General features: G+C 36.0%; 1 protein-coding gene across 10 annotated transcripts in view; it reads left to right on the top strand.

The window, feature by feature from the left end:
- BCAS3 (BCAS3 microtubule associated cell migration factor) overlaps positions 1-27,953 on the top strand; it is a 611,080-nt gene that overhangs the window by 323,038 nt on the left and 260,089 nt on the right. For all 10 annotated transcript variants that reach the window (XM_049637825.1, XM_049637821.1, XM_049637826.1 and 7 more), the window contains 3 exons: positions 16,498-16,598; positions 19,304-19,500; positions 25,069-25,166. In XM_049637825.1, coding sequence (XP_049493782.1) covers positions 16,498-16,598; positions 19,304-19,500; positions 25,069-25,166 — 396 coding nt within the window. The remainder of the gene's footprint in view (positions 1-16,497; positions 16,599-19,303; positions 19,501-25,068; positions 25,167-27,953) is intronic.

Raw genomic sequence — 27,953 nt, 5'->3', positions numbered from 1 at the left:
TTTTTCTATTGATTGATTGTTCTCCTAGGTCTGGGGTGTGTTTTCTTGCTTCTTTATATCCCTAATGATTTTTGATAAGATGCTGGGCATTTTCAGTTTCATGTTGTTAAGTGGTGGATTGTTCTTTACTCCTAGGATGCATTCATATTACTTGTAATAAATGTGATTCTTTCTATGCCTATTCTTAAGCTTTATTATGGAGGGTTCCAAATTGCCTTTTGCTTAGGCCTAATTTAGTTATTTTAGGAGATAATGAAAATCAAGTCTCTCTTATGTGGCCAGTAGTGGTAATGTATGATCATAATTATTTTTTAAGCTTCAGTTGCTTGAAACCTGTGTATTATCTTAATTATTATCTTGCATTACACCACTTCTGCACTTTTACTTCTGACTCTTTTTACTTTTTGCCTCTAACATAAACACAAATAAGAAAGATATATGTGAGTGACTATAGCACATTGTGATAAGTGCTATGTTGATAGCATGAATTAATTGGTACAAAAGTTCAAAGAAGAAAGAAGTTAGTTATTAGTGGGGCTGGAGAGAAGTGGCTGAGGAGGTTAAATCTCTAGGATTTAGAACTATGTGAGGTGATTGAAGAAAAATGAGGAGGAAAGGATGACTGGCTTGGGCAATAGCTTATGCCATTCATTGCAACATTAACTGAACTATGTTGTCTAGAGTAGGAAAGAGAATTGGTGATTGCATTGTGGCTTCTGTATTGGTACCTGTGGTAATGTTCAGTAGGCTTTTAGAAATAACCCCAAAAGTTCCATGTGTGTTTACAGGTTGCAGCTCCCTTCTGAGTTTTGTTTTGTTTTGTTTCTTTGTTTTTTTTTTTTTGTGGGGGTTTTTTTGGATGTAATTGGTAATGCAGGTACACTTTCTATGAAATAATCTTATCCCAGCAAGAGTGTAGAAAGAAGCAATAAGGTTGCATTGTGATTCTCTAGACAGTACGACATGTAAGAAGGTGGTATTCACTCTAAAAATCACTCTAAAAGCTCCAACTGGAGCATTAGTTTCAAGGAATAGTGTTGCTTTGACAGAAATCTTAGTTTTTTATTATACTAAAGAGAACTAAGTTCTGAGTTTCTTTTGAATAGCTAGGCTCTCTCTTGGTATGTATGGTTTCAAAACATGTTATTGCTTTACTAATCTCTTACACTTCAGTAGCACTTTTATTTTAGTCTTTATATATAATGAAGGAGCTAGTACCTGAAAATAGTATTGAGATTTATGTTACATATAAAAGTATAAAAATCACAAGTCAACAGTGTATTTAAGATTAGAATCTAGAGATCTGATTCCCAACAGATTTTGTACTGCTGTCCTACCAGCTATAACCATGAGAATAGAAATAGCAAATATTTTCCCTTGTAATATAAAGTCATACTTTTGACTTCAGAATGAAGTTATTTTAGAATTTTACTATCCTATTGTTTTATTGGTTTTACAATACAGTGGTGATATATTTTGAACATATTGATACAAAAAGGAAAAAAAATCACTGGTCTTATCTCCTATGGTCATTGTCAGTGCCTCGGAAAAGCAATTAAATATGCAGTGCTTTTCTGAGCTACTCTCTTTTGAATGTGACATTGGATTTAACTTAACATCCTGGATTGCATTGCTTCTGTGGTATGTACCAAGTATGATGGAGGTACTCAACAATATTTCCTTGCATTGTCCATAATAAATATTTGCCCAAGAGTGGGTAGGGTGGAAGGGGAAGAAAGAAATGTTTTTCTCTTGTAGAGGAAACTTGTAATGTAGGACTTATTTAAAGAGTATTTATAGTCTATTGTTGGTCCTTGGGTGTGTCATACTGCTCTATCCAGGTCTGAATATCTGAGGTAGTTAAGAAACCACTTCAGACTGAATTGTATTCGATGATTTCTCTTATTTATACTTAATTTTATCAACTTGACATGTCCTTCCATAGATAATTTTAGTGAGATGAGTGTTTTTCTTCAAGAGACCTCAAGTTTAATATATATTGACCCCAAATTTGGCCATATATGTTGTATAACTTGGGTAACACTATGAAATTAAATACCTTTTCTTCAATGTAAAGATGTTGAATAGTTAAAGGAAACTGCCATCAGCAATCTGCAAACTTGATAAATTATGGATTGAATAGTTTAGATTAGATTACCCTTTTTCCTTCTTCTTTCTCTTTGTGTCTCTGGGAGATATACTTCTTATTGATACCCATATCTTTATGTAGAGCTTCACATTTATGGAATAGTTCCTTTGGTTTTTCTGTCACTGCTGATTTATTGTCGAGATGTTTCAACCAGAAGCCCTGTTTGTTACGATGTAATGACCTATATACTCCATTCTGAAGTGAACCTTAGCATTCCTGTCATTTGTTTGAGCATTTACCATTTGGGGAAAAAAATAGTTTACATGTCAGTCCACTTTCCTGTCTTAATTGTCCTTAAATTTGAAACGAAACAAAAGGAAAGTTTTTTTTAAAGGGCTGTTTTGTATTTTTATTCTTTGTTGTTAATTTTTTTTAATGTTTATTTATTTTTGAAGAAGAGAGACACAGCATGAGTGGAGAGGGGCAGAGAGAGAGGGAGACACAGAATCCCAAGCAGGTTCCAGGCTCTGAGCTGTCAGCACAGAGCCCAACACGGGGCTTGAACTCACAAGCTGTGAGATCATGACCTGAGCTGAAGTCGGATGCTTAACTGACTGAGCCACCCAGATGGCCCCCTTGTTTTGTATTTTTAAATGTCCTTATTTTACAGAATTGTAAGTGATACTAGTATCTTAGTGTTCGTTAGGTTGTTTTATGACTTCCTTTTTTCAGGTACAGGTTAGAGTATACATTCCTTTTCATTGACACTATTCAGACCCTGATATCCCTGAATGTTCATTTTGTCGGTTGATTAGTGGGAATATAGGGTGGAGGGCATGGGGATATTTGTTTGCCCTTTTCTTCAAAACGAAGGAGCTAGAGCAGAATGATCTGTGTCTGCTTACCTGCGATAATGTAATGGGTTGATATTGGCAGGAGCTTGTGGTTTGATGTGCCATCACTTCCATCAGTAAGGTTAATTGCTAACAAATGACTAAATGGGAATTTAGGGGGAATGCTACAGCTGTCTGCTATGTTAGTGGTAACAGGAGTTCTGGCGCCATTTCAGGGTTGCTATTTGTGTCTGTCTATCAGAGTTAGAATACAGTTGTTTCTCTCAGTTTCAGTCTTCTCTATAGAATTTCTGTCAATTGTTTGACTCCATTAAGTGTGGAGAGGAAATAAAAGCTTGAATGACCAATCCACCAGGGGCTATGGATAGACCCTTTCTTTGTCCATACCCAGAGCACTGCATTAGGTCTCATTATCCATTTATAATAAGTGACCTTTGCCCCCTGGGTCATTGAAAAATATTCAGTGTGCTTTTCTGACACATAGGGCACCTTTCTCAGCAGACACATGAAACAATGGGACGTCTGGTAGTCTGGAGGACCAATACACATTTTAGGTTTTAAAATACACAGCCTTGTGCCAAGTCACTTTGGCATTTTTTTTTTCTTTGCTCTTTTATGGTTCATAAATGGGTTAAGGGGATTCTAATGTCTGGAAGATAAGTGTAGTTTTCCTTTTTTTTCTTGTAATTCAAAAAAAATTGTTGCCATATTTTTCAGTTTTGTTCTCTAGAAGGGGTTTGCCTTCATCTCTACTCTTGTATTTTCTGATAGAGAAATATAGAGATTTGGATGTAGTGCATGGAGAGAGCTATCATATTTGGAAACTATTTGCCAAATATACCCAGGTGCTCTGGAAGTTATCTGAGACATATTAAAAACCTGTCTTCTAGTCCTCTGCTCTGCCCAAACTGGTAGTGGTTAAATCTCCCAGGTGAAAAGTTTGAGAAAGGATTTGACCCTTTCTTGGTTACTATAGTCCAGATTTCTTCTGTGATATGAACTTGGACCCTGGACCAGAAATCCTTGCACATCTAGTTGTTCTATCTCTGGCTTCTAGTACATAGATAGACCTGGAAAAAGATGGAGATAGCATAGTAATTAGCAGATGAAATATATTTACAAAGCAAAAAAACTGTCACGTTCAGAGCTTCACACCGTGTAAAGTGAAGCTTGACTACCAGTAACTAACTGTGTGGCCTTAGTACACTGTGTGTGTTAAGTACTGGTGAGTTCTTGCCTGAAGAATGTTGGGGTAGGGAAAATAAAAGATTGAGACTACTTCCTTAGCAATTCATATGCAGAAAATTTTAGAATAGGGGAAAATGTTTATAGAAGTACTTTTTAAGTTTAAGATGCATGCATTTCCTTAGTAAAGCCTTGTTCCTCTCTTAGAAGCCTACTTATTTTGTGTTTAGTGTCACATGTATTGGCTTGCTAACTTTACTAAAAACATATGAGACACACAGGGATTGAGAGAAACCCAGCTGATTACAAGTTTTCAGCCACATTGTCCAGGGAACCCAGGTATCTTTATTCCGGCAAAGTAGTTTTCCTATTAAGTGATGTGCTATGGCATGCTCTCAGATATTGGGACATAGAGGTGTTATCTCCCAAGAATAACCTGTGAGACCCAGTACAGATTTTTCTTTCCAAACCAGTTATGGAAAACCACTTACGGTTGACCGTTGAACAACATGGGTTTGAACTGCATGGGTCTACTTATATGTGAATTTTTTTTTATAGCAGTACTGTAAATTTATTTTTTCTTCCTTATTATTTTCTTAAGAACATTTTCTTTTTTCTAGCTTACTTTATTGTTTATTGGTATGACTTCCGGTCAATAGTAGGCAATTAGCAGTAAGTTTTGGGAGAGTCAAAAGTTATATGTGGATTTTTGACTGTGGGGAGTTTGGCACCCCTAGCCCCTGCTTTGTTTAAAGGTCAACTGTAGTTGTCAGAACTCTCTCCATGACAAGAATTAATATATTAACCGGATTATAGCACCATTTGACAAATTGCTTACTAAATACATCAAAATTGATTGGACATTCTGTATTTGAATTGACAAATGGCTGCATTAAGAGAAGGAGGGAAATCCATTAATTATAGCTGCTCTCAACCATAGGAAATATAATCACATAAATATGGATTTTGTTAAAACAAAAATCTCTGCTTTATGGTAGTGTTGCTTATGTGTGTATCTACACTTCTTTGCCATTAATAAAAGGGCTGCTCTTACCCACTGTCCTTTAACTGAGACAAAAATAATAATAGTTTCTGCTGTGTTATAGGTCTCAGGCTCTACTGACTGTAAAATAGTTTTTAGTTATTACTCCAAAAAAGTGGAAAATACCGGGCAGCCTCTGTAGTTGAGCCTTTCTGCTCAGTTCTTGATTATATCTCTATTTGTCCATCTTGCATGTGTGTTCTTGCTTAGGTCAAAGCTTTACTTTAGCTTTGATGTTGTATAGGCTTTTTATCATCACTGAATTTCTCCTTTTTAGAAAAAAATTTTTCGCATGATCTGTCTTACTAAAGGTAACCATCCAGTGACCGAGGCATAAGGGAGGTGGGTGAATGCCATAGATTGTCTCTTTCCAGTTTGAATCTGTTCTCCTTATTGTTGTCATATGACAGGAGGCTTTTTGCCATGTGATTTTGTGGAACTTGGTGGAGAGACAAGAAACACTGAATTGCCTTCATTGCTTTTATACCATTGGTTTCTTTGCCTTTTCTACTATGCTCTCTTTGTATTTTATGACCACATGAAGAACATCAGAATCACTCTTATAGGATGTCAAGTCTGGGTCAGACTGAGATTTATAAGGAGTATTTTGAGGCTAGTGGTTATTTTTGTTTTTTGTTTGTTTGTTTGTTTGTTTTCTTCCTCTTGGGCACTTTGCTGCCTTCCAATGCTATATTCCAGGTGCCAGTGGTCCTTCCATGGCTATGTCAATTGGCTTTTAAATATAAGACCAATTCAATATTTTCTAACATGAAGTCTTCTAATTCCTCAAGGGTATTATAGAGAATGTAGAGTTGTGGCCCAAAGTACTTTCTTTGTTTCTGTCACTACATGTAAAGCTCCGTTGAATGTCTGTAACTTCCTTGTGTTGTGAACTTCTGGTCAAGGTAATTTTTCTCCATTGTTTGATAGCATTATATGGTAACTCAGATCAGGATACATAGATGTTTATTAAGATGATAAAATGATTATATTAAATTAAGGAGACATGGAACACAGATATCATGGAGACTAAATCAATGAACAGTTGATATTTGAGGATAAACATCTTTTATATGTTTATATGAAAATTTTAATTTAAAATAAAGAACCTACTAGGTAAAGCCATGATGAGTTGAGGCAGTTTATGCTTCAGATTAAGAACTTGGTCTTTGGAGTTTGCAATTGTAAATTCCATTTCTACTAAATGCTAGTGATTTGGGGCAAATAACCTCTCTGGGCTTTTGAAATGGGAAGTTAATAATACTTACATTATAGATTGTTGCTAGTTAGATTAAATAAGGCTATTCATCCAAAAAGCTTTACACATTATCTTGGATAGAATAAAAACTCACTAGAGATAGCTGTTAGCTGTAGTTGGTATTAATAGAAATAGTATCCTTGTTCTCTCTGGACGTCTTTCTTGCCTCTCTCAATTCGAAGTGCTTTATGACTAAGATACTACCAGACGGCATGGCTAAAGATGCTTTGTTGTTAACAAACAGCAGTGAAGATAAAACATTGGTGCTGAATCATATCTCCACTGCTCTTAAGTGGTCATCTGGATAAGTGTGGCTCTATCCTAATATGTGTGCATTTTCAAAGCTATGGAAAGAAATTTTACTTAGCAATTCTAATTTATTGATGCAAATTGAAAATTTCTCCTAGACTTCTTTGTTTTGAGTATCTTCATTCCCTTAGTAATTTTATAGGGAGTGAGATTTTTCTTGGCATCCACTGCATTCTAAAAGGCTTTACCCTGAAGGTCCTTTGTGATGGTTGCTTTAAGACAACAGCGTTGTCCCTCTCTTGTTTCCTCTGTTTTTTAAAATCTTTTTTTTTTTAAGATTTTATTTCGAAGTAATCTCTACACCTGACGGGGGGCTCAAACTCAAAACCCCGAGACCAAGACTTGCATGCCCTACTAAGCCTGCCAGGTTCCCCCAAATCTTTTTTTTTTAATGTATGGCAGATAAAAGTATTATGATAAAGCCCACCCACTATTGTATCTTTTCACCTACAAATACTTGAGTGTGTATCTAATGATAAAGATTGAAAGAATCATAACTACTGTGCCATTACATAATAGATAGTTTATACAGTGATGATGATTTGTGGAAGTAACTCTTTCCAGTAGTTTTACACTGTGGAGCAGTAGAGGGGAGAGCAAGCCTTGGAAACTGTTCTTGGAAACATTTGGAAAGAGAGAAAACCCTGTGGTTGTTGTAGGCTAGAATTCTGTCTCATTCTTTCCCCCATTTTCTTGGTTCTGTGAATTTTCTGATTTATTTAGAGGTAAAATTTTGAACATGTAGTTTCTCTATTGTGTGGAATACATCATGGATCCGTAATGATTGTTTGGAAAGATTTTTATTATATTCTTAAGCATGGGTTGCAAACATTGGCGTCTTCCACGTCTAAAAGCTTTTAACTCTCCATGCCAAAAGAACTTCACCTCTTTTGCTTAGGCAAGAGAAAATCTGTACTTAATTCTTCCTGCTGTATAATGATCTAGACTTTCCTAATATGTAACTAGATAGTAAGTAAATGAAGCATGGAAAAGACTGCGTTAATTCTTTGCAAAAAAAAAAAAAAACAACAAAAAAGATTTTTGTTGTTTTTACATTTACAAACAACTGTCTCTCCTTTATTTTTGTTTGTTGTACTTTATTGTGGGGGCTGGGCTAATGACATTAGAGTGTTTGCTCTTCAACTATGCCATTAGAGATGGGACCAAGAACAGTAAGTTTAACTAGCCTGTTGCCTACTTGTACAAATTGGTACATTGATGACTGAATTCAGTTTAATGAGCAAAAACAGTGATTTGTTTTTTCTTTTTACCTTCAAGACATTAGTTCACAATAGTTTCTGCAAATCCTCTACTCATCTTAGTCTCTTTGCAAAGGGTATTCTATTTTAGTGTTCCTTGAATTTAGAATGGAAAATTGATTATTCCTGAGGGAAATGCATCTAGCATACATGGTTACCTGTAAGAATACATTTGCCATTATTCAAGGATTACAGTTCATAATTCTACATAGAATTAGCATTGGCAGACCTGGCTTCCAGCAAACAGTCATTTTCCTCAACAGAAACACATACTACCACATGTCCTTGAGCAGTTGCTAAAAGCTGGTCCTATATTTGATACGTGTGTGTGTAAATAGAGAGATAATGATAAATGGCTATATATGGAGAGAGTAGAAGAATGAGTGTGTATAGGCACTTCCACAGTTCCCCCTTAAAGAAAATATCACTAAACCTAAGAAAATAGGGGAGAAAATGCATGACTCATTATGCAATAAGCTCAACTTTTGTTTCATACATTGGTTTCCATCATTCATTGGTATGCAACCGATTTCTATGTTTTCCTTTCTTGGACTTCTTGGATTGACTGCACTAACCGTATCAATTGTAGTGTGCTTGTTCCACAACTTTTTATAAATATAAATTTTTAAATAGGTACATGGTAAATACAGTTTTAAAGATATCAAGGAATGTTAAGTGAAAAATAATCTGTCTCTGTGCCCAGCCATCCTCATCCCCTCCCAGGAGGCAGTTGCTATAACTGGTGCCTTGTAATCTACATTTCTGTAAAGGAGAACTTTGATAAGAATGGTTTTGTTGTTATTCAGACTTACATGTCTTGGTAGATTCCGTGACCCATGGTAAGACAAAGTTGTTATCCGTAAGCTCCAAGCAAAGTATTATGTAGTCATAATATGATCCTTTAAAATAGTAAGGGTGGACTTTTAAAGCTATCCTGCTCTTGTTTTAATGTATATATAATGTAGTTGAACTAAGAATTGAGTTGCCATAATACATATTAAATAGGCATTGTGTGCATCATTCCAGGTAAATAAACTCCACCTTGACCTTAGTTGCAGATGTTTTGAAAGGATTGTTGCAGTCTCTTTAGCTCTTAGAAGTATATTGGGTCAGTTTGAAATATTTAGTGGAATACCTGATCTTGCTGATAGCATGAAGCCATGTTTTCTTCTTTCTCTTCATTTTATGATATTTAGGGGTATGGTGAGCAAAACTAAATTGTGAACCCTTTCGGACTACCTCCGGGTCTAACTTGTCCAGATGCTGTATGTCAAATGACTGTTAGGGCAGCGGGAATAACAAATGAAAGCTCCTTAGTTTATGTCTTCTGTGGGAATATTATATGATACTTTGGGGGTAGAGAAAAGGAGACAGAGCAGGGCGAGGAAGAGGTGCACCCAGTGTTGTCAGTTATTCAGTGAAATCTATTATCTCATAGGCAATGAGGATATGTCATTTTTCTAATTATATATTGCCTGTGACTGTTCTTCTGGGAATGTGGAATAAAAGGAAAGTGAAACCAGAGATGTACAATGAGTGACTGTTAGAAAACTTTAATAATTAATTAGAGAACATCTATGGTACCACAGGGTCAGGGTGCAAGGAAAATCATTGATCCATTTAGTATATAACGTAGGTAAAGCTTGTTCCATTTTATGTATTGTAATACTTCAACTATTGTTGCTCTGGTACAAGAGATGGCCCCTAATAAACAGAATAGCCAGTAATATATAGTGCTATTGCTTAACTCCTCTATGTATGAAACTCAGTGAATTTACTTTTAAATGGAAACATTTATAAATCAGAGAAAAAACTTCTTTCTAGACTTGAGTAGAAATAGAGTTGCCTCCTTAATAAGAGTAAGAATGTTTCCCATTTCTTAATGTATTTAGGTGTGACATTTTTGACCTGAGAGCCTTCTCCCTTCTTTTTTATTTTTTTAAATTTAATGTTTATTTATTTTTGAAAGAGAGGGAAAGACTGAGAGGGGAAGTGGGGAGAGAGAGAGAGAGAGAGAGAGAGAGAGAGAGAGAATCCAAAGCAGGCCCCAGGCTCTGAGCTGTCAGCACAGAGCCTGGTATAGAGCCTGAACTCATGAACCTTGAGATCATGACCCTGAGCCAAAGTCAGATGCTTAACCAACTGAGCGACCCAGTGCCCCTAGCCTTCTCCCTTCTTAAAAAAATTATTTTAAAAGACTAGAGTTTAATTTTTGCCAGTTTGATAGTATAAAAGCCTAACTTGTTTAAATTTGCAAGTCTCTGGTTGCTACTGTTTACATGTGTTTGTTGGCTGTCGTATTTCCTCTTTTGTGAATTGCTTGTTCACTGGAAAATGCCTTAGACCACTTTGCTTTTAGATTGTCTTTTGAGCCTTTCTTTTTAAAAGGCAAATTTTGATTTCTGTACTAGGAAAGTACATTCCTAAGCAGCATTTCTTCCTCAGATCCCAAGTGCTTTCTGATCAGAAACAGAGTTTGGTAAAGAGCCCTCTCTTATTGTATGGCTGCTATATAAATGCTGTTTTTAATAAGTACCAAAAATATATTGAAGTTTGTCCTTCGGTGAGAGTTTATCACTGTTGGCCTTTGGGTGAACTTTGAGCCAGAGCTGTTTCATTCAAGGCAACATGATGTCATTTAACTCACAAATTTCTCTTTTGCTAGAAAAAGGAATGTTGTTCCCCTAAATAACTGAAAGGACCAAATAATGCCGGCACAACATTATTCACCTCTCAGGTCTCCACTAAAGACTTCAGCATGGTGAAGGTTTTATTGTTTGTGGAGGATGGGGTAGGGGGGTGGGATACGTTAGGGAGTAGGAAACAAGCTGCATTTGGTCTTGAGTCTTTCGAAGAATACTTTATTCCACTGCCCACACGGCTGCTGCTGTGACCCAGCTCACACTCCTCCAAAAAAAAAAAAAACCTTTTGGCTCTACATTCATTTCTTCATTAAAAAAGACTCTCTAAGTTTGTTTCTAAATTTATATATTCAGGTTACAAACACATTTTAGGTTTTTCAACAGGAGCTAAACCAGAGAATTGTATCTCATATAAAAAACTAGATACCATTTAGATTAGCATTTTGCCCCTTATTTGAGAAGCAGACTTCTCTATTCCAATAGCGTTGAGGTTCATTTCAGGGAGTAGAATAGTTTTTTAAAATCTTCTAAAGTTGGGAGTGTGGAGTTCACTGGCAGCAGCACCTGTAGTTGATTAGCTATGTCCTCTGGAGCTTCCAGAGCTCCATCTAAAAGAATTTATTACTGGGAGTTCAAGAAATGTAGGGAACAGTTGGACAAGAACAGAATAGAACCAAATAGATTTTCCTTCATTGGCTTCATACATAATCACTGCTCATTGTTAAGTGTTATGCTTTGTGTTAGTTTATGTAAAAAGGATGCTTATAACCTGTAAGTGGTTGGTCTGTTTACTTTGATATGCATTGCCAAATCTTTTTTCTTTCATTGTTTTAAAAGCACATGGTACTGGGAGCAAATAATTACTCCTTTTATTCCAACATCTTAACAGAATACCTAGACCCTGGGTACTCTGTTGTAAACTCTATAGTTAGGAGATCTGACTTTTTTTTTTTTTCTGAATATCTAAACCATGCCCAATACACTAAGAAAATTAATTACCTGCCCCAATATGTTCAATATATTAATGGTGAAAACTTATCTTCAACCTTCTAATTGGAAGACTGGATATTTTGTAGGTGAATCTAGATTACTGAGATCTAGCTGTTACTTTTAGCATATTTTAGAAAGAATTTGATTCTTTGGAATTGAGGATATACTATTATTGTTTTGGCAAAAACACCCTGAAATGTCAAGAAGTTTAAATTTCTCCAGGGCTAGAACTCATTTTTGGAACCTTGATTCAATCCTACATACCCTAACCTACAAGTAATAGTCTATATTCATTCTATTACTCAATGTTAACAAGAAGACTTAAGAGTGTCTTTAGATGTCTGTTAACACAATGTTTACAACTCTTTCACTTAGTTATTATTTGAATTGCTTAATGCTTTGTATTCATAGTTTAACATAATCTAGAGCAATACTTTTAACTATCTCTAATGCAGAAATACTGTATTTTGTATGGGTAATTTGTAAAAATTCTGTACTGTTTGATCCTTATGTTACAGGGCAGAAGACATCTAAAAATTGAAAACCAGAGAACTTATGCAAAATATTTATATATTTGAGAAGTTATATTATGAATTGACATTTTCCACTTTATAATATTGAGAATTTTGTTATGTGGATTCAGACTTAGGGTTGTTATCAAAGGAGCATTTAATCTTTCTGTTCATAATTTTACTCCTGTTGTTCTACTGAGTTGGAAGGTTTTTGGGTTTAGATTAACAGGACTAATTTGCAAAGGTCGGCACTGCAGCAGATTTGTTTTTGTTTGCTTTGCATATAAACACATATTAAAATATATAAATATGTACATAGAAACACACATATGTACACATACACACACCCATATATCACTTAAGACAGCAAAATACACGTCGTGATTTTTTTTTAGCATTTATTTACTCACTAGAAGCATGATCTGCTTTCCTGAGAACACAATATAAACAAAGTCTGGCTCACAGTTACCTCATAATGATCTGCTCATCCTGCTCTTGCTTGTTGATCTATACTTACCACATGCCTGTGTGTAGAGGCAGTACTTTTGAAGTTGTATTCTCTAAAGTAAATTGGTAGTGTATCCTTTTTAGTTAGATGGATAGGTTTGTCTTAAATTACTGTTCTAAAGGTAGGGAAGGAACATGGCAGAGATTTTTATTTCAAAATTCCATAGTCTTTTCCCACCCCAAGTTTATTAATTATCTAAGAACAGTTGGCAAATGCAGAAGATACTAAACATTTTTCTTTATATAGAAGGTGTGTATGTTAGTCCATTAAACTTAGGCTTGTGAGATACAGAGCTTAATTTTTTTCTATAAAAAAACTGCCTTCCTGTAATTCTCTTTTGTGCCTTCTAACATATGTGGAAAAATTAATCTCAGTCAATTATACCCCCTCCAAAACTGCATCTAAATTCTATAGGGCTTTCAGAGTGCAAAGATATGAGATAGGAGAATTGGAGACATTTTATCCTTAGCATGACCACTGGGCTGTTCCAGTTCCCTGCCTGATCGATGGTTACTGGTTCAGATAGGTCTCTGCAGCATTCATCCGTGTTTCTACTTCGAAGCCTTCTAAATACCTGTCAGTTCTCTGGATCTCATCCATATTACTCTTGGACACATACTAAATATTATTCTCACCTGATCCATGGGGAACTTGGAGAGGTTATCATAGACTTGGTTGTGTAGACACACTATGTGCATACCTCCTCTTCTCTTGCACCATGTGGAATCTCTTGCTACTTCCCCTGAACTCTACTCAAGAATAAAGATACGATTTTTTCACAGATGTTTTATCCCTAAAACTCTCGGGATTCTGCCATTTTTTACCCTTTCTTGGGGACTGGACTCTCTTTTTATCCCTTTTATGGCACTCTTGCTCAAATCTCAATCTTTCCTAATAATGGGCTGGTTAGAGAACATGGAAGCTTTACTCTTTTTTTTTTAATATGAAATTTATTGTCAAATTGGTTTCCATACAACACCCAGTGCTCATCCCAAAAGGTGCCCTCTTTATTATCATACTTAAATTTTTTTTTTTCTTGTCCCAGGGTCAACATTTTGAATTCTTTTTTTATTGTGACTTCGTGGGTCATTGCTTCCTTAAGGTAGTGAACGTGAGTGTTCTTCTGACCTGGATTAGGGAAAATTTTTTAAACACAAAGAAAAGTGAGAGAAAGGGAAGGATATTTATTTGATGCTGAAAATATTATCCCACCAGACTTGTATTTTATATTGTGAATCTTCTGAATGCTTCAGATCTATTGGAAAACTATTTTTTAGTGAATGTAAGGTAATAGAACACCTCTTACAATCTCTATTTAAGAATTCAGGATTCAGGGTTAATGTTTTATAGATATATATTTGGTATTTTTATCACTTTCTTTGGAAAGTAGAGGACAGTTGGGAGGAGGAAGAAGAGGATTCTTCTTTTTCTTTTTCTTCCTCTTTTTTTTTAACGTTTTGCTATGGGAAATGCCAAACATACACAAAATTAGAAAACAGTAGAATAATGATGCTCCATGTACCTATCATCCAGCTTCAACAATGATGAACTCATGACTAATCTTCTTTCATCTACAATCCTACTCCTTACCCCCTCCCTGACACTATATTCTTTTAAAGTTTATCCCATTTTGATAATGGATAAATAAATGTTCAACCATTTTGGTGCCATTACTTAGTCCAGAACCCCAAACTCCCTTCACCTAATACTTACTGAGTGCTTATTCTGTGACAAGTACTAGCTTTGACTCAGCATGTAGAGAATGCAACATAAACTCTTGGAAAAATTCTCATCAAATACTAGTTAGTTATAAAAGGGTACAATTTCTCACTTCGCATTACAACTTTCTTATATCTTTCCATCAAAAATCCCTAGGTTTGTCGTCCCTCTCTGCCCCCTTTGTTTTACTGACTCATCTTCCACTCTCAACCTGCCTCCTCATACCCAACCATGCTAGCCTCCTAATAATTACTGAAAATTTTCGTTTATGTTCTCACTTAAAAAATTTTTGTACTTGATAGTCTCTTTGTAACACTTTCCTCTCATATATCTGTACGGCCTATTCCCTCACCTCCTTAAAATCTTCTTTGCCCTCAACTGCTTTTCAAAGGCTGTCCTAACCTTTAAATATTTGTCCTTAGTTACCTTCTCGACTACTGTTTGTAGAGGGTTTGAAGGATCCACTGCTCTGTTCTGTATTAAGAATTTAATATAAAATTTATTTATTGAAAAGATAATAAATGGTTTAGAAACAACTCAGCCTTTTGCAAACATAAATGTACTTAACAGTTTTGTAGTATACACCAAAATTATTCCCAAGAGGATGCTTAAATATTAATTAGATAATTATTATGATACTCTTTTCTTCATGGTAATCATTTAGAATTGCAAGAAATCAGATGTTATGCTTTGGTGGTCATTGGTGTTTTGTGCCAAAGGCCACATACCTCTCACTAGCAGAACTATGATTTTGAAAAAATAGCAGCTAATCATTTTAGCCACTGCAAATCTTACACTTGAATACTATTTATTTCCCTCTGACTGGTAATTGATGGCTTAGGTACCACTTGTCCTCTGCCACCAAGTTAAGTTAGGTTTTTGTGCGTGTACATCCTTTTACAATCTTGCCCAAGGTTCTTCTACTCGGTCTACTTCATCTGTTACCTGTTTCACTAAGATTTATTTCTTCAAGATACCTTGTTCTGGCAAGAGTGCAGTGAGATTTGTGTTCTCAGTCAGTGCTCCTGAAAGTGTATAACTCCTAATAAGCTTTGAGATATTTAAATATGTTCATATCCTTTTATTTCCTTTTTAGGAATATAGCCAAGGAATGTATCTCTGGGTGATGGAAATTATGAGATAATTTTCTGTTTCTAATTCTTTTCTTTTTTAATACTCACCTATTTTCCTCCCTCCTTCCCCCCCTACTTTTCCTTTTTCTATTTCCCCCAGTACTTCACTGCTTTATTTCTCTCAGTATTAAAATCATACATGGAAGCAGAGAGTATATGAGAAATTACTGTGCCTTCTGCTCAGTTTTGCTGTGAATTTAAAATTACTCCAAAAAATAAAGACTATCTTATAATAAAAATAAGCAAATAAATATTTAAAAAGAAGCTAAGTTTTTATTGGGTTAATATTTGGTTTATAGTAGGAACTCAACAAATGTTTGTTAAATAATTTTATCACTTTGACTAAGCAAAGGTTCTTCTTTGTGTGAGAAAGTAGGCTTTTTGTGTTTTCAGCCTATATTCTACCACTGAAGAACTGGGGAAACTAATGAAGTGCCCAAGGAAATGAAATATTTCTTTGGATAAATGAAATGTTTCAGGAACTGAAAATGTTTTTAAATTAAAAATGCATATTTATGCCTTGTAATTTATATGTAACTATTAAATAGACTCTTAAAGAATCTTGGCATTTGTTTTAAAAATTCCTTCACAAATTATAGGAACTGCATCAAATTAATTTCTTTGTTAATTAGAGGTGATTGAAATGTCCTAAATCCTGAAGGCTATGAAATACACTGGTGCACGTGTAGTGGATTTGTCACTGCTCCTTAACGTACTTGCGCTGTTAAGATGTAGTTGGTTGTTTATTTCTTTTACACCGATATATGTCATGACGAAATTTGTATAGATATTTTTTAAAGTATACTCTTAATTGGAGATCTTTCTTAGTCCTAAAAAATTCAGTCTTTCTTGTTCATTAATTATTTAAATTGCCTTTGTGCATTTAATGTTGTATTTTATCTTAAAAATTAACACAATATCCAGGATGGTCGTGCCCACATTAATTTTTCCACTGCACGGGTTAAAGTTGTTAAAATATGTTTTCTTTCTCTTACAGTGGTTCCCCCTGGAAGTCCTGGGCCCATTACTCGGCATGGGTCCTATGACAGTTTAGCTTCTGACCATAGTGGACAGGAAGATGAAGAATGGCTTTCTCAGGTAAAACTGTAAAATGTTTGGCCTACTAAAGTGAAAGAGAACAGAAATCCATTGTCTGTTTTTATTACTGAATTCTAAGAACTGAAAAATTATTTTCCTTAAAGGAAAATAGGCAGAATTTGGAACTCTTTGTAGGATCACCAAGAATTAATCAGTTGTCTTTCCATATTAAGAATTTCTTATAGGGGGCTCCTGGGTGACTGTTAGTTGAGCATCCGACTTCAGCTCAGGTCATGATCTCTCAGATTGTGAGTTTGAGCCCTCCATTGGGCTCCATGCTGACAGCTCAGAGCCTGCAGCTTACTTTGGATTCTGTGTCTCCCTCTCTCTCTGCCGCTCCCCCACTCGCACTCTGTCTCACTCTCACTCACTCTCAAAAATAAATAAATAAACATTTAAAAAATTTTCAAATAAAAAAATAATTTCTTATAAGTACTGCTGCAGGGATGTATATCCATATATTTTATATGTATTAGATACATATGTGTATGTGTACATTAGCCCTCTGTATAAAATAGGCATTTCTTTCAAACAATCCATGTATATCTCTTAGAACTTTCGATTTTAGATGGACTGTTTGGGTTAAAATAAGAATTGGCCTTGTTGAAAGTGCAACCATTCAACAATCTGTGGGATTTGTTTTGTGGAGCCAACATTTTCTGAAGATTGGGCCCATACTTTGATTAGAAAAGTTCAGCATTCTAATCTGCACATGTCCTGATTGTGCCCAGCTGGGTTTCTTTTCCTCAGCTCACGTACTACTGCTTCCAGTGGTCTCCAAAGCAGTCCTGTGACAGCTTCAGCTGACCCTTTCTCCCTTTGCCAGGTGAAGCTGTCTTCATCTCAAGGGCTTTGAAATAAAAGATACTTGGGCAGATTTCAAAATGATGAGATTACAAATGACTTCATTACAAATGCTGTTATGTCTGCCTCAAGTCTGACATCATTTGGTGAAGTTAATGACCTGTCTCAGATTACCAATCCAGAGGCTTTTCATCAGACAGGTGCCTCAGTGGAGGCCCATGCAGTTTCACTGCTTTCTCAGGGAGGGTAGCCCAAAAAAGCAAAAGGGAATCTGGAAGTTGGAGAATCAAACTGTTTCTAGGTAACATACATTTCATTACACCTAAAGTACTCACAGGAAGCTCCTTGGATGAAGGGTTGATACTTCAGCTCCTGGCATATGGAGATGCCTCCTTCCTTGAGGAGATACCACGATGAAGTAAAAAAACCTAAAATGCTGGCAAAGACCCCACTGTCCTTCACTTCAACTTTTCAATCAGAAAAAGGGGTAATGTGTGCTGTCAGTGTGAAAGTATATACAATATGTTTGTACTGCACACAACAGGAGAGTGAATAGGAACATCTGGCCATCGCCTCAGTGAAATTGCATAGGCATCTGTTTACCTCTCGGCTCTGTGACACGGATGGTTTTGAGCTTAAAATACACAGAATGCTTTATCTGTGGCCTAATTTGTGTTGTGGAATACAACTACTTGAATCAGAAATCGCTGTCCTAAATCTGAGTAGTTTTCACCCTGTGATTAGTGGGAATGTGAATATTGTTCCAAGACCATGATGCTTTTGCCCTTTAGGACTTAACAAACCCAGAGCTGCACTCTGAACCTTTTCAATTATGTTTTGTTAAGAATTAATCACCGCAATCAGAGAAATGTGATTAAATATAAATGAACTCAGGGCAAAAATAAGGCATGTGGAAGTCAGTTCTATGAAGTGTATATACAGACATGGATGTAGCAATTAAAGACATTGAGAAGTAGTTTTTCACCAAATGTTTGCATATTTAGTGTCTTAGTCAAGTTGCTCATGTATAAAATCATTTGATATGTTTATTTTCAGGTTTTATCTTCTACTCTATGCATTATCTTTAAAGTCTTTATTATAATATTGGCACCATTCCCTATCCCCTCCATAGAGCATGAAACTTGTAAACATTTTAGTGTTACTGTTTTGCCACACTTATCGGTAGTGGAGGAAACATTCTAATTGAATAACAGTATTTTGAAGACAAATCTAGTCTGAGAGAAAATATATGATACTCTTTTCATTTATTTAAAAGTTGATTTAGGGGAATTTTGAAGGCAGTATAGTAAATATTATAATATTTAATTGTAGAAAGAAACTGGCTTTGGGTGTTGAAAATTATTTCAGACCTTTTGTTTTCCTTGGATAGTTCAAGAACAACTTCAAGTTTGTCATGAGCTTGATCCTCAGTGAAGGAATTACTTTTAATCTGTGGATTGATAGGTGTAGTATTCAGTGCATGGCCACAAAGTGGTAAGTACTGTCTAGAATGAATGAAAAAGGTACTTCCTAGGGAGTTGATGCTAGTTATATGAGGCAGGCAACTGGTCCTTTTACTCTCATGTGACTTTGTGTTCTGTATGTGGGGGAGCATGTGTGTGTGTGTGGATTCACACCTATATAAATACACACACACACACACACACACACACACAATGAATTTTTTGTTTATTGTGGTAAAAATCAGTACAGAGAGGTAGTGAATGTTTATATAGGCTGTGATTACCATTGCCTTCTGATTGTGGATGCCCCTTACCTCTCCCACTTGGTTAAGATGGGCTTCTCTTAGAGGGTGTTCAGAGACAAGATGGAGGGAATCATGAAAGGCTCTTTGAAGGAGGTCATAATACATTTAAATCATGATTTTTAATCTGTTCCAGGTAGAAATTGTAACGCACACTGGACCCCACAGACGTCTGTGGATGGGTCCACAGTTCCAGTTCAAAACCATCCACCCCTCAGGCCAAACCACAGTCATATCATCTAGTTCATCTGTGTTGCAGTCTCATGGCCCAAGTGATACTCCACAGCCCCTTTTGGATTTTGATACAGATGATCTTGATCTCAACAGTCTCAGGTAAGAAATAAGAACTGGGGAGTGATTTAAGTAGATTAATATATTCATTTGTAATGAGCATCTTAGGTTATATTTACCTAATTTACTGTGTCCTTTTGGCACACTACTAATGGTGCAAAATACATGCACTGTAGCTTGTGATTCATTATTATTGGTGGGGAATCTTATGTGGGTTCTCCTCACATTCAGTAAGTATTTGTGTTTCAGATTGTGTTTTCCTAAACCTAATATTCAGTGCATTAAAAAAAAAAAAATCTCAGGGGCGCATGGGTGGCTCAGTTGGTTAAGCATCTGGCTTCAGCTCAGGTCATGATTTTGGGGTCCATGAGTGTGAGCCCCATGTTGAGCTCTGCGCTGATGGCTCAAAGCCTGGAGCCTGCTTCGTATTCTGTGTCTCCCTCCCTCTGTGTCCCTCCCCCTTGTGCTCTGTCTCTCTCTCAAAATAATAAATCAACATTAAAATAATAATAATAAAATCTCATGCTGCTTTCCTCCTATTTCTAACTGCTTAAAGTCTGAGGGTACCCTCCTTTCCTGATCTTACTGACCCTTCTTCATCTTTCAACCAACCTTCATCCAAATCCTGCTTATTCCCTCTTTTAGGCTTTAAAAAGTTTTTGGATGAGAAAGAATTGATATAAATTCACTTATAGTTGATTGTATCTATATATTCCTCATAGGTATTCTCTGACCCTCACTTGTAAGAGTCATAGTACAAAGTTTACAAGTATGCTTTTTATTATTAAAGATCTTTTTTTTAATGCAGTGGAGAACTTCTTGACTTTTTTAGGTCTCAGGTTTGCTAACCAGTTTAATTTGTTACACCCAGACTTGACACATTAGGATATAACAATGAAGGGCTTAGTCTAATGCAATGTAATCTCCCTTTCTTTGTCTTCTCTTATAAAAAATTCTGTAATGTATCTTATTTAAGTCTAAAATAGACACTTTTCTTGAATCTCTTTAAAAATTATGGAAAAATATGTCCCAATCATATGTTGGAAATATATTTTTATATATCTCTTTGTCAATATCATTTCTAACAATGCAAAAGGTGTTGTAGAGATAGATTAGTCCCAAATGTTTCTTCCTTAAGAGTGATTCATGGGGGGCACCTGGCTGGCTCAGTTGGTAGAGTATGCGACTCTTGATATCAGGGTTGTGAGTGCAAGCCCCACATTGAGTGTAGAGCTAACTTTAAAAAAAAACAAAAAAGAGTTGAGCACCCGGGTGGCTCAGTCGGTGAAGTGTCTGACTTCAGCTCAGGTTATGATCTTACGGTTCATGGGTTTTAGCCCCACATTGGGCTCTGTGCTGACAGCTCAGAGCTTGGAGACTGCTTCAGGTTCCTTGTCTCCCTCTCTCTCTGCCTCTCTCTCTCTCTCTCTCTCTCTCTCTCTCTCTCTATCAAAAATAAATAAACATTTAAAAGATTTAAAAAAAGAGTAATTCATATAATGGAACATGCCTCCTATAATACCTTTTTCAGTGTTTTAATTTTTTGTTTGCTTTGTACTTTATTTCTTTCCTCTATACATTTTTTTTTTAACCTAGCAGATCTTCAGCTTTTCAGAAGTGGGACTTTTCCCCCAAGATGTTAGGCAATAGTGGCAGTACTGAGTGTTACGCCAGTTTTCACCAGTACCAACTATTAAATGTGATCTGGTTTAGATAGCCAGTCCATTTTCAGGAAGTCATCAGTCCTCAACTTAATGATTTAGTGTGTAGTTATTCATGTTTCTAAGTCACTCATGTACTTTAATGTTAATAATAAGGCATTTAAACTACCCTACGACCTAGCAGTTGCACTACTAGGTATTTATCCAAGGGATATAGGTGTGCTGTTTCGAAGGGGCACATGCACCCCAAATGTTTACAGCAGCACTATCAACAATAGCCAAAGTATGGAAAGAGCCCAAATGTCCATCGATGGATGAATGGATAAAGAAGATGTGGTACACACACACACACACACACACACACACACACACAGTAGAGTATTACTCGGCAATCAAAAAGAATGAAATGTTGCCATTTGCAACTATGTGGATGGAACTGGAGGGTATTATGCTAAGTGAAATTAGTCAGAGGAAGACAAGTATCATATGACTTCACTCATATGAGGACTTTAAGAGACAAAACAGATGAACACAGGGAAGGGAAACAAAAATAGTATAAAAACAGGGAGGGTGACAAAACAGAAGAGACTCATAAATAAGGAGAACAAACTGAGGGTTACGGGAGGGGGGATGGGCTAAATGGGTAAGGGGCATTAAGGAATCTACTCCTGAAATCATTGTTGCACTATGTGCTAACTAATTTGGATATAAATTTAAAAAATAAAAAATAAAATAAAAAAAAATAATAATAAGCATTTAAAATAGATGACCCATAAAACTATATATATTCTCTTTATTGAACTATTCACAAGTTCTTTTTTTTTTTTTTTTCTGATGACTGTCACCTGGTGCTGTAATAAACCCCTGTCCCTTTTCTTTGGAGGACATCTCTAGCTTTCCTATAGAGACACCTCTGTTCCTCTGCTTTGTGACCTCCAGCTTGCTTAATTACTCTTTACCTCAGACAGAGCCCTTCATCTAAGAGCTCTCTAACTTGCTTCTTCAGACAAAGCTACTTTTCTGAACTCCTTCTAGAATTTTCCCTAGGGGCTTTCCTTTTTCTTATAATGAGCATATAGACTCTTGGTTAAAACCTTAACTTCCATTAGAACACAGTTTTGATGGGAAATTCAGATTTGACTTACATCATTTCAGTCACAAGTGGATTGTTTAGTACCATTTCCTGCCCAGCATCCAGCTAGAAATGCAACTATTTACATTCTCCTCATTCCTGTTTACTATTGCTCTTAGTGCCTCACCTCTATTTCTTCTACATTTCTTTAGGCTTATGTACAATGACACCATGGCTGTTAGCCTTATTTTGTCCTTTGAATTGTAAAAACTTATTTAGATGTTTTTGATACAGCCTAACCCTTTAACATCTGGTACCCTGTCCTGCACTCCATAAGGTATCACCAAGAATTACGTGGTGCTCTGATAGTCTGCCTCCCTAGATCCTGATCTAAATGGGGAACAGGCAGGTGTTGAGTTGACTGTCATATTCATAAGGACATCCAGGGTGGCTTAAACTCATGGCAGCTCCTGACTTGGGGGAGGGATTTAAACTGTAAAAAAGGTGAATGAAATATTTATTCAGAGACCTAAGAAATAGATCACATAAAGAAGCTGAGATACAAAGTCTAGTTTTCTACTCAAGAATAGCTCCTTTTCCTTTATTATTTTATTTTTTTCATCTGCTTAATTAACACATCCATCAGCTCACATATTTAGTGTGTGTGTATATATATAATATGCATATTATATATATATATATATATAGTGATTTTTTTTGAGGACCTCTAAGTTCTCCTCTTTTAGCAGATTTCATTCATGTAACACCGTGTTATCAATTATAGTCACCATGTTATACATTAGGTCCTCAGACCTTATTCATGTTATTTTATTTTAAGTGATACATAATTCACATAACATAAAATTCGTTGCATAATTCAGTGGTTTTTAGTATATTCACTATTTTGAGCAATATCCCCACTATCTAATTCCAGGATATTTCCATTACCTCTCCCAGTTTGTTTTTATTTTTGTCATTTTTATTATGGAAAAATTTCAAATATATATAACCATATTAAAAGTTAAAATAATAGAATAAGTCCCCATGTATCTGTTGCCGACTTCAACACATCAGTTCGTGACCAGCCTTGTTTCATCTATAACCCCATGTACACGCCACCCATAACTCTGGATTTTTCAGACACCCCAATATAGATTGAATTAATAATGGGAAATTTATTAGCCCACTTAAACTATTTAGACCAGGAGGGGGCTTTACTTTGGATAAATTGATCATATCTGTCTAGCTTCTTTTCTCTTAAGAACCAAAAAACATCTTTTCCAGACACCAGCTCCTCTTCTCCCACTGGCCCAAATTTGCTTAGGCCTGCCCATCATGGAGTTGACTAATCTCTGTCATGAGATGATGAGATTACCATGACTGGTTTAGCAAAATCAGCTGGGGTAGAACGAATGCTGGGTGGTACATGTTGTCCACAATAGCAGTGACCAGTATTTGTATCTCAGTATTTCTAGCTTCCATCTTCCAATGCTGAATCAAATGCATTGTCCTTCACCTGTCTCCCATTTCTTTTACTCACACAACAAATACACGTAAGTTTAAACTGAGCTTTCAATAACTACTCTTTTTCTGAAGTCTGTACTTGGTATTTTAGGCTTCTATAACCTGTCCATGGCGCTTATCAACCGCTTCTCTTCCGCCAGTATCCACTATGAACTCTATGCTTCTGCCAAATCATGCTCCTCAAGATGCCCTGCATTTGCCATGCTTAGTCATCAATCCAACGGTCTTCTTGTTCCAGTTCTGTGCTTAAAGAGCACTTCTTGCTCCTCTGCATATGCACACATCCTGTTACTGTATTCACATCCAATTCCTGTTACAGCTCCACAAGATCTGTCTGCTGTGGACCATGTATTCATTCCCCCATTTTCTCATTCTGAGCTTTTATTACCTATTGCACTCATTTTCACACTTTTCTTTTGCATCAGCCAGGAATGTGCACCTGCTATACCATATATCCACGTGTACACCTTACATTTCATGTTTCATTTCTGCCTGTTCCTAAAATAATACTGATGCATGATTAATATTCACCAAATACTCATTGAATGAATGAATTTGCCAAAAATGCATGTTTGTATTGTATTCCTCTATGTTGCCTAGGCTCTCAGATCTTCTAGTCATACAGATATTTTTATAATATCTGTATGTATTAATAGTATTAATCTAAGACAGCTGGAAATAGACTCTGTATTTGTAGATTTATCATTCCTAAGCAACTTGAAATTATATGTAGTAAATTTCAGTTTTGATGAAACTCTAATTGATTCTCACATGCTAATTGGTAATTTTATGGAGGTAACTCAGATGGTAGTGATCCTAGCTAAGCCTCTGGCCCACACATTTGAACACAGCTTTGTTTTCCTCTGCTTCTTGTCATATATAAAGTAACCTTCATTAAGGATCTTAAGGGAGTTGCTCAAAATTTTATATCTAGTGTATGCTGCGTTTTATGGCATGTGTTACTAGCTATGGTGCTATTCATGAATTTTAAGAGTGTTATAACTCTCATATCTGTCCTTTGGAAATGTCAAAGGTTTTGGTATAAAGTATTTTGTTTCCTTTCCCATTATATTAAATTTATCCTTTTGAATTAATGTCAATTTTTCGATCCCTTACTTAAAATCTATTGAATAAGTTACAAAGAGAAGAAGGGGCCCGGAGTGTAGGGAATATTTGCAGTCCTTCAGCTTTGTGCAAGAATTAGGAACTACAGTTCCCCCGTTTGTCTAGTTTTAGAATGAATGGTTCTTTAATGGATTGGCCTATTCCAGCATTCCTGATTTAAGGTCTGTTGTAGCATGCGACAGTTTTGATGCCAGTAACATATGTGAATTAAATTAAATTGCATTGCAGGATCCAGCCGGTCCGCTCTGACCCAGTCAGCATGCCAGGGTCATCCCGTCCAGTCTCTGATCGAAGGGGAATTTCCACCGTGATTGATGCTGCCTCAGGTAGAAAACCACCTCTAAAATGTGTGCTGGAGAGTTCTGTGCATTTTAAATTTCTTTTCCTGCACAATGTAGAGAATGGTATTTTTTTTTTTTTTGCCTTCCTCCTCCTCCTCCTCCTCCTCCTCCTCCTCCTCCTCTTCTTCTTCTTCTTCTTCTTCTTCTTCTTCTTCTTTTTTGTTTGTTTTGGGATATGTGTGCATGTGTGTATGTGTGTATCTGTTAAACCAATACTGTGCCTATATTTGTTGCTAAACAATGCCATGTATTTAAGTATTGTTAAGTTTGGTGAATGATGCTGTGGGTTTGGCACTTGATTAAATGTAATGAACACAGTATTGAAGGCTACAGGGTTGATCACTGTTTTGCCTTTGATCTCTCAAATGTGGAGAAGCAACCTTGACAGAGAACGTAAATACAATATATGGATTCAATTTACTCAACCTGTTGAGTATCAAAGTGCTCAATCTGTGGAAGTAGAGTCCAAGTGCTGTAACTTAAATGGTTTTATTATTGAAAGCATAAAGTTTAGAAATTCATTAACTTAACTTTAGTCTATCTATCACAGTTATTAACCACCTATCCTTGGAACCAAGCCATGGCTATGTATCATTAGTATCTGGAAGTAGGTCTTTGCCTCTGTAGGTGATAGTTGCTGCATTAGTATTGTAAAACTGTGTTCTGCCAGGTCTGCCAAGTAATAGAACTGTTTATAATAATACATTTTTCATCTCTGAATGCATTGATAAAGAAAATAAGGACAGTGATGCTTTATATTATGGTGCAGCTGCAGAGCATCTGAAGCTAGCATACAGCAGGGTTTCATCAAGAAAAAGTCTCTCCTGAGTGGAATTATTAAATACTCGGCATTAGTCAAACAGTTGAGTCAGACAGGATTTTAATCTATAGCAATTTCAAAATCCCCAGAGACTGCTGATTTGATTGAGGCTTAAACTGTGAAAGAAAATGGAAACAAACACAAAACTGATTTGTGAAGGTCACTTTTTAAAGACCAAAGCTTCTGTTTCTGATTCTGTGTCTGGATGTATTTTGAAGTTTGAAAGCTAAATGGTTTTGTACGTTTTCTTAGCTTTCTGATTTTTTTTCTCTCAGTGGATCGGACCTTGTGTCTGATTGAGCTGTCCGCATCCAGGGCTGTGCCTTCGTTTGTAGTGTAGACTCTTGCTTGAGAGGGCTCATACTTGTCCTTCTGCTTTCACTTGGCAACCATGCTTGTCCCCTGGAAACAAGCACAGAAATGTGTGAAGTCTCTAGCCTTCCTTCTCTGCATTGAATAAAATATTGAGATAGGTGTCTCAAACAATAAATCTTTTTGATAGTTTCGATCTGAGAGTGCTAAGAGATCTTTCTCATCTGGAATTATCATTTAAAAATTGTGAATCCTGGAAGTGATGTATTGTAACCTAAAGTATTTTATTCAAGGTTACAGTAGTAGCCTTTGTTGTAGGGGTTTAACATTCTTGAACTGTCATATTATTAATGTTTTAGAGTCAGGTGACTCCCAGTCAAGTAAAACACACATCACTAAAGCAGTTGTTGTGCGTTATTGAAAGTTGCCATATTCAGCGCTTTACTCTGAGGTAATGATACTCCACATTTATCATATAGCAGTATATCAATTTTAGCTCTTTGTAAAGATATCCTCATGCCACAGAGAGGAATATCAGTGCACTATTGGCAACCATAGTTTGATTTAAATCTGCTGCAAGAAGAGTTTTTAAAATGATGTTTAAAAAAGGAAACAGATCTTTGCCCTTGATTCACTCATATTTCCATCAGAGACACATTGTAGGAGATTCTAGGGTATTGTTCTACAGCTCTGAGCCTCTGCCTGAAAGTGATAATCTTTTTGAGTAGAGAAAGAGCTTCTTGGTGACTAAGCTCTGTTGTTATTTTTCTAAGCCTGTTTTCATTCCAGAAAGCCATAGTTCCTTTCTGAGACAGAGCAATGAAATGTGTGTGCTGCTTTCTGTAACTTGGAGCTAAAGAAACCCTATAGATGAGGAGTTGGACTATTATGAATAATTCTCTGCCTCTCAAATGGTTTGGATCCCTATTGTTCAACGTATTTTTTAAGTGAGTGAAAATAATATCTTGTTGGGGAAACTTAATCTACTTTATCCAGTAGGACCGGTGTTGTAACAGACTTACTTTTCTACTGATATTTAGGGAAGTTAGAGACTAAATGGTTCGGGTTCCTTATAAAAAGAAGCTCATGGGAAAATTCTGTTTTAGATTTTTCTGTTAAAAAGAGTCTAATAAATTTGTATAACTGCTCCTGAACCAGGAAGTACTTCTCTGATTATGGCCATTGGAGTCAGCTGCATATTATGAAGATGCTTATCTGGAGTTCTGATTGCCTTTGCATAGAGATATGACCACTGTGGTGCCTCCTCTGAATGGTCTTCATGGCTTTGTCTTAACCTTCAAGCAATTTATACAATTAAATGTATTGTCTTTTTAATTGTTCTTGTGGCACATTTTATAACTATCCTTCTATTTTAGTGACAGCATTTGCTCTTTCTAAACTAGTGGTGCAGTAATTATTTTTCATATGATTACTTTTCAGAGGCATTTAATGAAATGAAATTTAATGTGATATGACTAGATCTTTGACAGTTGTAACAATTTTCAAAATGAAAATGTTTTATTTATACCTTTATTTATTTATTTATTTATAGCATGTTATGTTTTAGAGCTCTATCTGGCAATGTTATTCTGTTCAAACTAAAAGAGATCAGCAGAGCATTATACCACTTTTGCTAAGAA

The sequence above is a fragment of the Panthera uncia genome, chromosome E1, assembly GCF_023721935.1.
Source record: "Panthera uncia isolate 11264 chromosome E1, Puncia_PCG_1.0, whole genome shotgun sequence".
Taxonomy (NCBI): Eukaryota; Metazoa; Chordata; class Mammalia; order Carnivora; family Felidae; genus Panthera; species Panthera uncia.
The sequence above is the reverse complement of the archived record's forward strand: the minus strand, read 5'-3'. Positions and strand labels throughout refer to the sequence as shown.